The sequence below is a fragment of the Strix aluco genome, chromosome 3 (assembly GCF_031877795.1).
Source record: "Strix aluco isolate bStrAlu1 chromosome 3, bStrAlu1.hap1, whole genome shotgun sequence".
Taxonomy (NCBI): domain Eukaryota; kingdom Metazoa; phylum Chordata; class Aves; order Strigiformes; family Strigidae; genus Strix; species Strix aluco.
The window spans coordinates 49,315,388-49,328,638 of NC_133933.1; the positions used below are offsets into that span (position 1 = coordinate 49,315,388).

Genomic DNA, 13,251 nt, shown 5'->3' on the forward strand with positions numbered 1-13,251 from the left:
TAAGGAACAAAAACTTTGTTTTAATTGACATAATTGACCATCAAACAGGAGTTCTGAGGAATTTGTATGTAGTGAAAGTAAACTGCAATGATATATTGTTATTATTACCCGTTCCTAGTAACAGTCACATAGAAGCCATGTCAATCATGATGCTATTGTAGCTAACTTTTGTTTATTACTATTGCAGTAGAAGAGTCCTACAGCTTGCTGTATCAAACACAACTTTGTGTTTATTTCTCACAAGCAGAAAAAATAATCTCTCAAGTTTTAATTTGTATTATTCCTTTGCCCCCTGCCTCACACTCTTTTTTTTTTTTTTTTTTTTCCTTCCCAAATTTGAGAATTTTTATGGCATTAAATGGAGGGGAAAAACCCACTTGTCTTCTGAGCTCCTCTTACCACCTCTTATCTTCACTGAAATAAGGGGAGAATTCATGTTCCAGGCTAACTTTATCTGACTGTTTTTTAAACTCTGGTAAATGCATATTATGCTTATTTGCAGCATCTTAAAAGATCATTATGTTGGCGTGTTTGTTCAAGGAACAAAAGCTGAAAAGGAAGTACATAACATGCTGTCTTGTCTCTTATTTTAGTCTAGTTTTATGCAATGGGTTAAATGATGGGCTCTGCCTGGAAATGAATCTTCACAGCACGAGTCATGTTGTTAAGACCATTAAAGCCACTGAAGAATATTTTTATATCCTAACAATTCCAATTTTCTAATCAAATTAACACTTATCAATCGGGCTGCTCTCTTTTCTTATTTGTGGAAGACAACAGACATGTTCTTTAGCACAGTAACCAAGTTTACACAGCTAAATAATAGTTTACACTTCAAATAAAGGAATGTAAGTAAATCTCCCTTTAGGGAGAGAGAGAAAAGAAAAAGATTAAATACAGTTATTCACGGAATTAATCATAGTGGAAAGATTACTTATCTTTAAAATGTTATTTTAAATGGGACAAAACACTTTTCTTTGTCTGAGGTTCTATCTGTTTCACATATTTTACTTACTTTTTCTACCAGTCTTGCCCCAGCAACTCCTGTGTGTATTAGCCAGTTTCAAGCAAACTTGAAAATGGTGTCTTAAAGATGTTATGTAAAAAACCCTAGTGCTTAGACAGGGAGTAGGCATCTAAGTTGCTGTCAGCATTGAAGGAAATGCAGAGAGCATAGTATGTGGCTAGTCCGCTTGGCAGAACCCGATCTGCTATTCAGTGTGCGTGCACTGGTTAGCCCATGAGAGAGATGCAGGTTCAAACTGCATCCCGTGAGAATCATGTGGGAAACTGGGATTATTGCATTTGGCTGGTTTTAAGGAGGCAGAGGATAGAAAACCATGCAAAGCATGTCTCATTAGTTCCAGTTTCTTGGGGTATTATGTATATACAAGCAATACTAGAAGCTTACTGTTATTGACTATAAACATTTTAATATACTTTCTCTGTTTTTTTTTATAAACAGATAAAAGAAATTTGTCTGGATTAATACTGAACTGAATGCGTCTGAACTGAAGGAAATGTTTTAAGATTGCTCTGCTGACAGAAGTTGTACAAAAATGGTACACTGAGGTTTCTGCATGCACTTCTGGGAAGACTGTATTTTTATATCCAGTTTATTGGCCCATAAAAGACAATGTAATAACAAAAGTAACAGTAAATTTATGCAATAGTAGCGGTTCCCCTCCCACTGACTGGACATGAGTGATCAAAGGTCTTTACAAGAAGATAAGCACAAAGTTAGTAGAACTTCCTCAAAGTTCAGGGAGTCTTCAAGAAGCATGCAATCTGATGATTATTTTGCTAGAAAACTTAAAGCTTTGAATGGTAGCATGGGTCCTCCTGTTTCTTCAAATGCACCTAGCAAAACTGAAACTAATCAAACAAATGGTACACCAGCTGTGCCTAAGATGGGTGTTCGAGCAAGGGTATCTGAATGGCCTCCTAAAAAGGATTGCTCTAAAGAGCTAAGTAAAGCTGCTTGGGAAAACAGACCTCCAACCAGTTATGAAGGTGTTGGCTCAGTACTTCCAAATGGACAAAATGACCAAAGTGATGGACAGCAAGAAGAGCTAGAATTGGAATTTACAGAGGGAAAATACTCGATTGGAGATCTTTTTGTTCATTCCCCTCAAAGGGGTCTTCATCCCATAAGGCAAAGAAGCAACAGTGATGTGACAATAAGTGATATTGATGCTGAAGATGTGTTAGACCAGAATGCTGTTAACCCAAATACTGGAGCAGCTCTTCATAGAGAATATGGTAGTACCTCTTCAATTGATAGGCAAGGCTTGTCTGGAGAAAATTTTTTTGCAATGCTAAGAGGCTACCGAGTGGAAAATTTTGAACATAAAACCCTTGCTCCATTTGGATTTTCTGAGTTTTTCCACTGTGATCCTACAGTTTCTCCAAGTCTACATGCTGCTGCACAGATTTCTAGGGGAGAATTTGTTAGGATTTCTGGCTTGGATTATATGGATAGTGCCCTACTTATTGGTCGAGACAGAGAGAAATCTTTCAAGAGGAGACTAAAATCAGACGCAGTAGAAACATCTCTATTTAGAAAATTACGAACAGTTAAAAGTGAGCATGAAACTTTTAAGTTTTCATCTGATCTGGATGATAGACTTGACAGAAATGTTCGTTCTTGGAACTGTCAGAAATGTTTTGCACATTATGATGTTCAGAGCGTTTTGTTTAACATAAATGAAGCAATGGCTACCAGAGTAAATGTAGGAAAAAGAAAAAATATAACCACTGGGGCTTCAGCTGCGTCACAAACTCAGATGCCAGCAGGCCAAACGGGAAACTGTGAATCTCCTTTGGGAAGCAAAGAGGACCTCAATTCAAAAGAGAATTTGGATGCTGATGAGGGTGATGGGAAAAGCAATGATTTAGTATTGAGTTGCCCTTACTTCAGGAATGAAACTGGTGGAGAAGGAGATAGACGGATTGCACTTTCTAGGGCAAATTCAGCATCTTTTTCTTCAGGTGAAAGTTGTTCTTTTGAGTCGTCTCTGAGTTCCCATTGCACAAATGCTGGTGTTTCAGTACTGGAAGTACCAAGAGAAAACCAGTCCATTCACAGAGAGAAAGTGAAGCGTTACATCATAGAACACATTGATCTTGGAGCATATTATTACCGCAAGTTCTTCTATGGAAAAGGTAAATTTTTCTCATGTAACGGTTCTGAGATACCCATGCATTAGATTTAAGTTGCTTAGTGAAGATTATTTTTTCCTTCTTCTTTATAGAGAGACCTAAGCGTTACAGGGAATCCTGAAACTCTTTACTAAAATTAAGCCTGTTGTTCTTGCTCTCCCAGAGGGATACTCAACAACCAGTGGGTCATATATAAAGTTATGCAATACTTGTGTAAGTTAGTGCGGGGTCATTTAAATTAATATGTAAACTAACTTCTCTGAATCAAACTTTCTTGGTGGGCAGGAGGAGGAGAAGACATTTATATCAAGTAAATGCACTGGATACTGATACCCAGGGTAGAAATCACTATTTTCTAAAAAGTGGTTCCAAAAGAGAAGGTTTTATTATTGAGGCGTATGACTCCCTTCTTCTAGATTTTATTGTCTTCAAGTGTCTCTTGGGGCCTTTCATACTGTATCCACATATACATACTCCTTAAACAGCGAGTTTCTGATGATACTTAGTTTTTCAGCTTAAAGAAGGTTGTTCTGTGCCTTTCTCTTAGACTTTTACCCTATTCTTTTAGGATATGTTCACACTGCAAAGTGCCAGGGTGCTCTTCTCAGCAGAGTAATTATCTTGGCTTGAATCGTTATGCAGATAAACTGTTTCCACTTTGTGATCTACTTTGGATGTCTGTAGTAAGTTCTGCATTGTGCAATGTGTGTGAAATCTCTGCTTTTGTGGGGAGAACCCCAAAATGCCTGTCCCCATCCTTTCTGTGTTATGAAATTTTGCTGTTATTAAAAGAAAAGAAAAAAGCCCTGCTTCTGTCCTTAAAAGACTGTGTGTTACTGCCTGACTTTTCTTGAAATCATACTTCCTCTGCTTTCCAACTATATTTGAACATCAGGAAATGAGCACTGTACTGTACTCCTGCTTCCTGTGACCCTTAACAAGGGACTCAAAAGAGGATCCAGTACAGTGCTTGTTTTCGCAGTATGGTAGACACCTAGAACATATTGGCTGTAAAAACACTGTATTTAAAAGGCAAGGCAGTAAAGAATCTGGATTGTTCACAGAAGAGGAAGAAAAAGACCAAGAGCTAAGCAAGGAATGGGCAGGAAATTCAGAGGTTTGAAATGGCTTTTAAGCGCAGCAGGTTGTAAAGGATAAAAAAGTGTTGATGGAGTCAGAGTGGAAGAGAATGAAGGGATATTTTTAACACAAGGTCGGCTTATTTTTCGAGGGGCGGAGAGAAGAAAGGATTGGCATAGATGGAAGGGAAAGGAAGTTTGTCAATGGACATAGGTGGTGGCAGGATAGGGAAAAAAAAAAACCAGACAAGGATTAAGCCAAATGAAAGAGGACTTCTTTGTGAAGTGGAGTTACATGTTCTGAAGTGCTAAACATTTTTTTTGTGAAGAAAAGTCTTGTCAGATTAAAAAAAGAAAATATAAAGAATATTCAAAACCACATTAAATAATATAAAATAAATAGACCTTTCTGGAAAGTTGATGCAAATGTAATTAGTTTTAATTAACTTCTGCTGTTGACTAAAAGTAAAGTATGTTTGCATTGATATAGTATTAAAAAGTTAAGAAATAGTATCTGAGAGTTTTATCCCATAGTATAATACTAGGAAACTTGAATTGTTACTGTCCTTGTTACTAATTGTTGTGTAGGTAGAGTTCTTCAAAAGTAAATATGATGTGATTTCATTTAATATCCAGTAATGAATTGTTAGACTCTCAATTTTACAATAAGCCATGCCCTGTTCCATAGTATCTTTCTATAGAGCTGTAGCAGAAACTAGAGGAGAGAAATCTGTTTTGGATGGCTCTTATGAGACAGATAGCAAGTCAGGGCAAACATGGTGATGGAACTAAAACCTTAATTTTCACTACCTATTATCTCAAGGGATCAGGCATGTAAGGAGTCTCCAGATTACTTCCAGCTGAACACAGTTCTCACCTAAGCAAAGTTTATTGTGGATAGAGGAAAAAAAATGGGCATTTTGCCTTGGGCACCAAAATGTCTTTCTGCTCTGCTGATCTCCCATATAAGCAAAAGTGACATTTATATGCATACTGAGTCTTACTTGATGCTCTTCCATGACAGGGAGATCTCCTAGCTGATTGTTCGTTGAATTGTAGATTTAATAGCAGAGTTGAATTTAGCAAAATAATTGTGGAAGGATGAAGTAAAAATTTAGCAAACAATAGTCACTTGTATATAGAGACATATGTAATGCCACCAATTTTCTTTGCCTTTAATATATCTATGAAAAAGAAATAACTTTCTGAATATTTGGTTTAGTTCACAGTTTTATAATTGGCACTTGTCAGCATACAAGTTTTATTTCTGTTTTAAGATGCATAGAAGAAACACCCTGGCATGTGTAGCAGTAATTATTCCATTCCCTTTCAAGAAATGAGAGATTTGGAATTCAGTGTCTTCTGAAATGAGCTGTAGTTTTATACTGCATATTTATAAGCTTTGTAACTATTGTTAACATCCAGTCCAACATGACTGATGTAAAATATGTTAATATTTATGGAAAATATCTTCTCAGTTTTCAGTTAAGGTTTGTAAAAGCTGGAATATTTTATTTTATCTCATGGTTTTGATTTATTAATGGTGTCCTTTAGTGAACTATATTTTTGTGGGATAAAAGGGGGATGAGAAGGGGAAAAAAGCTATGTTGATTTTTAGAAAGGATAATTGAAATATGCTTTTATTATCATTGATTTGTCCTTTTCCCCTTGTGCAATTATCCTCATAATACCATGAGACTTGACTATTACTACCATACTTTTTATTTGAGGGATGCTTACAATCATTTCTTAATATGTTATTTTACCTATCTGCTGATATGAAACTGAAAATTGTCCTACAAGAAATGTACAGTCTTAACAAGCTTTTGGTATTAACTCAGTTTGTGTAAGTCAGACTTTTGTATTAGAAGAAAAGTTGACAATTATTCCTGAAAATGAAAAAGTACAAAGTGAGTAACATTTTACCATCTCTCTTTAAATAGCTAGAAAATAGCACTTACTTTCTTCTCTCCTCTCCAGTCAATACTTTTATATCAACATAAATACATTTAAATGAGCTTCATGAGTTTGTGCTTTATGAATTTTTTTTTTAAAAGTGCCTTGAATTAAAAATGTTTTCCCCACATCCCAGAATATCAGTAGCCATGCTATTCTTTAATTTACTTCAGCTTCTTCAATTCCGATTCTTGAAACTGTTTTATCTATTTTATTTTTAATGTACATAAATAACATCTTTGGTTTTGTGTCTTTCATATTGTACAAGAAATAAGCAGATATCTGCCAAGCTTGCATTTTTCTGCTCAGTAATACTGCAGCCAAGTAATCTAGTAGTAACTGTGTAATACCCTTTCCTAGATTTACATCAAAATAGAAGGCTGTAGAAACCCTGAGAAGTTTACCTCTGTCAAAGCCTTGAATATGCAGCTGTGGGGAGTTTTTATGTTGTTGAAAGTGTTTGGCTTCTGAATCAATATCTCTGCCTCTGGTCTGTAAAATCCTGTTCCATTTGATAAATTTGCCCATTAAGGCTCAAAGTTTTAATTTAACACTGTGAAATCCATGAGGTGTAATTTATCCATGCAGGTAGAATGCTCAGGCTGGGGAAGGAATGTAGTGGGTGAGCATGAGCAAATAATTTAATGTCTGTGCCCCTTTGATCTCAGGTGTTCCTTCCAGAAAAAAGATGCTAGTAGTAACGTGCTGCTACTTATTTTCTCTCCACTGGGAGATAGCCACCAACATACTTTACAGATAAATTTTTGAAAGGCTTCTGGAAACTTAATTCAAAGTTGATTTGACAAAGACCGTCATTTATGTAGAGATAACTTTATCTTTTTGTATTCATTCTGAGAGTATAGATGACTTCTCAGTGAAAGACATTCTGCAAAAACTTCCTTACACATTTCTATAAATACATTGTGTATTTATGGTAGTAAATATTTATTTATGTAAAAATGCTAGTAAAGTGTTTTTTAATCCAGACAATCCTAAAAGGAGAAATTAGTCTATTACTTCATTGCTATTTAAAATATGGAATTATAGCATAAATTGGATTGGAAGATATTTCTGGAGGTCATCCAGTCTAATTCCCTGTTTAAAGCTTCCTTTAAAGGTAGGTTCTGAATAGGTTGTTCAGTTACCCTTTAGTTGTCCCTTTAGCTTTTGACCATCTCTAAGGATGGAGATTTCACAAGCTCTCCTGGCAACCTATTCCTGTGTTTGATTCCTCTCAATGAGGGACTGCATCTTGTGATGGTTGCATTTTGTCCCTTCTCTCTGTACCTTGGAGAAGAGTCTGGCTCTACCTTCTCTATAACCCCCCATCAACTAGTGGGATCCTGCAATTATTTCCCCCCCTTAACCTGTTCTTCTCCAGGTGCACAAGCCCATCTCCTTCAGACTCTCCTCATCTGTTGTATGCTTCAGCCCCTTCATTGTCATGGTAGTTGTCTGCTGGCCTTGTCCCACTCTGTCCAAAACTGGACACTACTCCTTATGTGGCCTCAAAAGTGTGAAACAGAGAGGTGTAATGTCTTCTCCTGACCTGCTGATATGCTCTTGCTAGTGCAGCCCAGAGTGTGGTTAGCCTTCATCTCTGCAGGGGGTTCTGCTGACTGCTGTGTGTCCTGTTGCTCACCAGGGTCCCCAGTACTTTTCTACAGAGCTGCTCCTGAGGCAGTTGGTCCCTGGCCTGTATTGTTGTATGAGCTTGTTCTGCTCTAGATACAGGTCTGTACTGGTCTTCACGAGATTTTTGTCAGTCCATTTTTTCAGATTGTCAAAGGGAGAACTTGTTTTAGCATGTCATGTTGAAAACTTCAGTGGGTTAGGAGCTGCTTCGCATGCAGCTCAGCTGTCCCATCTCAGCAGCAGCTGCCTCCAGGGGAAGCAGACAGTGGGAAGTGAAGCACAGACACCCTACAGATGTAGGACTTAACTTGTGTGGATGAGTTAACTGCCTTTGCCCACTTTTGTAAAATACTGCAAGGTTTATGCATTTCAGTATCTGCCCTATGCACATACTACTCATTTTTTAAAAGCCTGCCCAGTTATTCCCCTTCACCTGTTGCACCCAGCTACAGCCCTAACCTCCAGTACATGAACTGTTCTCCTTGAGCTTGGTCATGTACATGAACTTGTTGAGGATGCATTCCATTCCATTATTTGGATAATTTAAAAAACTATTAAACAGTAACAACTCCACTATCAACTTTCGATAAACCTTTTAGTAACTGGCCCCAGATTGGAATTTGTATCACTGATCACAGTTCCTTTGAGGCCAGCTGTCCAGCCAGTTTATGTCCACCTTGTAATTTGCATGCCCAAACCATGTCTTTTCAGTTTAATTACATGGATACTATGGGAGACTCTGTAAAAAGCATTGCTAAAATACATTGCTCCTCCTTTATCCATAAAGCCAGTCATTTCATTGTAGAAAGTCACGTGTAATTTGCATCTGATAAATCTATTGTCCTTGTTTTGTTGAGGATAGAGTTAACTTTTCTTGAGCTAGGAGGGGGCACAGCCAGAGTGCCGGGCTCGGATTGGCTATTGGAGTATTCTATATCATATGACGTTATGGTCAGTATAAAGAGGAGGCAGGTTCTCTCTTGCTTCTGGTCAGTGTGGCAGGATTGATCTCTGTTCTGTCGGGATTGCTGGCCAGGAGTGGGCTGGATATCAGTCAGCGGGTGGTGAGCAAGCACATTGTGCGTTACCCGTTTGTACTTTCCGTTATTTTTTTATTACAATCACTAAACCTTTTTTTCATATCATCCTGCGAGTTTCTTTGTGTTCTCTACTCTCTTCCCCCATTTACTGGGCGGGGAAGGGTGAGTGACCAACTGCGTGGTATTTGGCTGCTGGCCGAGTTCAAACCACAGCATCTATGCAGGCTGTTTCCAAGCATCTTTTTTGTCTTTCATGTGCCTGGAAATGTCTTCCATAAGAATTTGTTCCTTCATCTCCCTGGGAACTAAGGTTTATCATTACTATATATCTATTCCTATATAAGCCTCTAGCTTCCCAGACCCTCTTTCTTACCCCTTTTAAAGGTGGGTGTAAGCACTCGCTGTGACCTTTCAAAGATGGTAGAGAGGCCTTACAGTTCCCTCAACATGTATCCCATTTGGTCCCATGGACTTGAGTGTATATAGTCTGCTTAAATGGTCTATAACTTGATCTTCCTCTTCTGTCAGTAACGCTTTACTCTCCCAGAATGGGCCACTTGGCTCAAGGATGAACTGAACTGTTCATCAAAGACTGAAGAGTTATTAGCCTCAGTTTTCACTTGTTAAAACTGTTGCTGCTTTGAATGCAAAGCTTTAAATAAAAATAAGAATAAATTGAATGACATTAAGGAAGCTTCATAGCACCTTATTTGTTTGAAGACTGTTAGCTTCTGTTGAAGACTTAATATAGATATAGTTTCTCCAAAGTAGTTTCTTACAGCATCAAGCAAAATTATTAATTTCATATTAACAAAAAATGTAAAAAATTATTATTTCATAGTAGCAGCAGTTGCAGTAATTTGAGTTACGTGATATGAGTAATCATTCTGCTCATCAAAATTAACATTTTGTGATTTATGTACTTACTGCGCAGTTCAGACCACAAGCCAGTGTATTTACAGATCTCATAGCTCAATTAAAAATGATTTTTTTTTTCTGGCTGTAGAAATTTTTAATGATATTTGATTAATGGTTTCTAAGAGACTCATACTTCATTATTCTCTTCTCTCCTCATTCACTATTGTGCAAAAGAGCATCAGAACTACTTTGGAATAGATGAAAATCTTGGACCTGTAGCAGTCAGCATCCGAAGGGAGAAGGTTGAAGATGTCAAGGAGAAAGAAGGATCTCAGTTCAACTATCGTATTGTTTTCAGGACAAGTGAGGTAATGTCTTTCAGTAATTCTGCAAAGGAATGGAAAAGTTAACTTAGAGCTTAGGATACTAGTTGTTTGTGGATATGTTGCTAACTTTGAAAGTAAATCTGTTAATAGGAAAGGGGTGATTCTTGTACCATTAGTAAATGTAGTTGCTCCTGGAACAAAGTTTTCCTCTTCTGTACTGCATAAAATTTTTCTTGTTTTGAGAGGGCACCTAAAAGGAGGTAAGTTGGCTGAAGGGAACTGCAATGGGCAAACAAGGGAACAGATGATAAGAACAAAGCTGAAGATAAGTTTGGATTAAGCTGCTTGATGTTAAGTTTCTAATGATAGAAATAAAAGATTAAGAAATACAGGGAAAAAGGGGGGGAAAAAATGTGAAAACCAGTACCATGATTTATTTGTAATTTTTCTTTTGTTTCAAAGTACTTTCTTAGAAGCTTTTTTCTGTGAGATGTTTTTATATACTTCTACATACATGACTTGTGGAAGGAATATTAATGTATTGATAAAAATATGTGTCTTATTTGAAAAAATAGCTCACTTATTGTTGTGGAAGGACACATCTCATAACTTCTATTTCAAGTGAATTAGCATCTCTTGCAAGCTAATTTCTTTATCACAGCAACTAGCTTTGATTTTATGAAAATACGCAATGTTATTATTATAACAAGTAACTATGTATTTTCATAATCCTTAGGACTATTGCTTTTTATTGTGATTAGGACATAAAGAAGTGTTATCTAGACTTCCTGATATCCCTGGGCTCATGTGCTTTTACAAATAGATATAGAAACGGATGCATATAAAATTTTTTTTGGACTCGGTTTTTATTTTATTGCCAAAAAGGTGTGTCTCTGTATGTATGTGTGGAGAGGTGATTCAGCTGACTGACTTCTAAGAAATTACTCTCTTTTTGCCAAATCCAATGAAGATAAAGCAGCATGGTTTAAAAAATAGATGGATGGGTTAAATGAAGGTGCCATTAGCTGTGGTTTACCTCACCTGTCCAACCCCACATTCAACTACTGTGTCTAGGGTAGTATGGTATTAAAATTAATAAATTTTAGTTTTCCTGTTGTTTTAAATATTTTTTTAAAAAAAGTAATAGTCTTAGGAGTCAGAATAAGTTAATGATATAATCAGTGAATTTCTTTAAACAAAAAATATATTTGTCACTGAGACAATAAGAGCGTCTCTCCTCTTTAAGTTATTTAGTAATCTTTTTATTGGTTAAAAAAATTAAAAATAATGATCTTTTTCTTCCAATTCTTTCTTCCATGCTTTTGCTAAAACCTGAAGTTTATATCTTTAAAAGTCATTGTAGAATTAGAACTAAAAGTTGTTGTGTGTTTTACCCTTACTGCAGCTTACTACACTTAGAGGAGCAATTTTAGAAGATGCTATACCATCCACTGCTCGACATGGCACGGCAAGAGGTCTGCCTCTCAAAGAAGTACTAGAGTATGTAATACCAGAGCTGAGTATTCAGTGCCTGAGGCAGGCTTCCAACTCACCCAAAGTACCTGAACAGCTGCTTAAACTAGATGAACAAGGGGTATGTAGCAAATGACTTTTCTTTAAAGGCTATTCATTTAAAAAAAAAAAAGATTATCTTAAATATTTTGCAGGCAATGTTAATAAACATGGATCTGTAATGCAAACTGTTCACTTTCTTGGTTTTGGAGATACTTGTGTATTTTCGTTGACAAAACGAGGTTTTCTTTTCTAAGAAAATTATTTTTAAAATACGTTGCAGCTTAAGAAAAAAATTATTGGTCTATGGAGATTCTCTTTAGATGAGTGATTGAGAGAAAGATTATAACTAAATTTTAATGTTGGTAAGAAGTGGTTTTCACAATCTGGATTTGCACTTCAATGTGTAAAAATGCTGAATGCAAATGAAAATAGATCTAACATTTTATTAATATTATGTATAGGTAAGGAGGCAAAAGCATATAACATTAAGTCTTTACATCTAAAGTTTTGGGTTGTTTTTTTACAATAGTGTTTTCTGATTAACTTGCAGTAGTCTTACTAGAATAGAATGCTTCTGGGTTCAAACAACTGAAATTGTGATTGAGACTAATGAATAAACTGCATGGCAGTGAAATACTCATATGGCTTAAATTTGGAGAGAAAATGGTGAGGCCTGTTGGGTTCAATAAAGTGAATCTGCTTCATTCAAAGCTAGTGATTAAATTTATAGCTTCTGAATATTTTGTGAAGGACAGGCTTGTGATGGCTTTTAAATCACATTTGAAAAGCATGTTTTTAAAAAATGTTTAAAGTGAAGATTGCACTTTCTAAGCAAAGGTCAGTATCTATCTGTTGAATTTGAATCTGCTGATGGATCCAGTTGACTATGATGGTGTTATAATTAGTTTTTTAATGCTAGTTCAGTTTTGAATGTAGTGATTGCACCTAACATTGGTGATGTCTACCAGAATTATTCTGTCTTCTCTTGTGACTGTAACAATTGCTCAAAACCAAGTAAATGTAGACAGAGGAAGAGAATTGCTTTTTTTGGGTGGATTGATAAGCTAGTTTTGTATGTATATTTTACTACTTTTGTTCAATGTAGTCTTTGAGGAGGACTTCTAATTGAAAACTCATTTTGCCAAATGTTCTTATTTTCTCCTGTGTTTGTCAGTTCTTTTGGTAAAACAATGAAGGGGTATCAGAAGCACTCAGTTCGGAATCTAACAGTTCCTGATGTACTGTTGCACATCTCTGTTGTACTCTGTCTTTCCTGTTTGAGCTCCAGAGTGAGTTTAGGTTAATCTAATGAATAACGTTCACTGCTCAGAAGGGCAGTATGTTCTAGGCAGTATAGGGTACTACTTTATTTGACCTGACCTTTCCCAAACTCACTATAAATATTTCCCAAAAATTGGAAATGGAGATTGTCCGCTGAGCTGACCAAAGTAATTCTTTAATCATCAACTCCAAATTTTGAGAAACAGCAGTACATAGCACTTCTTTTTATTTTGGGTGATCAATTCTGAAAATTCAATCCTGTTGTGAAATGGGTTGTCACCAGGCAAAAAGTATTATTAATGTATCTTAAGTGCTGCTTATTATGAGATAATTACTTGAACATAGACAGAAAGCTGTGCATAGAACTGGCATGAGATCCATTTATGCTTTTAATCCTCT

General features: G+C 36.3%; 1 protein-coding gene across 10 annotated transcripts in view; it reads left to right on the top strand.

The window, feature by feature from the left end:
- SIPA1L2 (signal induced proliferation associated 1 like 2) overlaps window positions 1-13,251 on the top strand; it is a 151,048-nt gene that overhangs the window by 63,133 nt on the left and 74,664 nt on the right. For all 10 annotated transcript variants that reach the window (XM_074818465.1, XM_074818464.1, XM_074818466.1 and 7 more), the window contains 3 exons: window positions 1,466-3,165; window positions 9,965-10,098; window positions 11,462-11,650. In XM_074818465.1, the coding sequence (XP_074674566.1) occupies window positions 1,701-3,165; window positions 9,965-10,098; window positions 11,462-11,650 (1,788 nt within the window). In that variant the 5' untranslated portion in view covers window positions 1,466-1,700. The remainder of the gene's footprint in view (window positions 1-1,465; window positions 3,166-9,964; window positions 10,099-11,461; window positions 11,651-13,251) is intronic.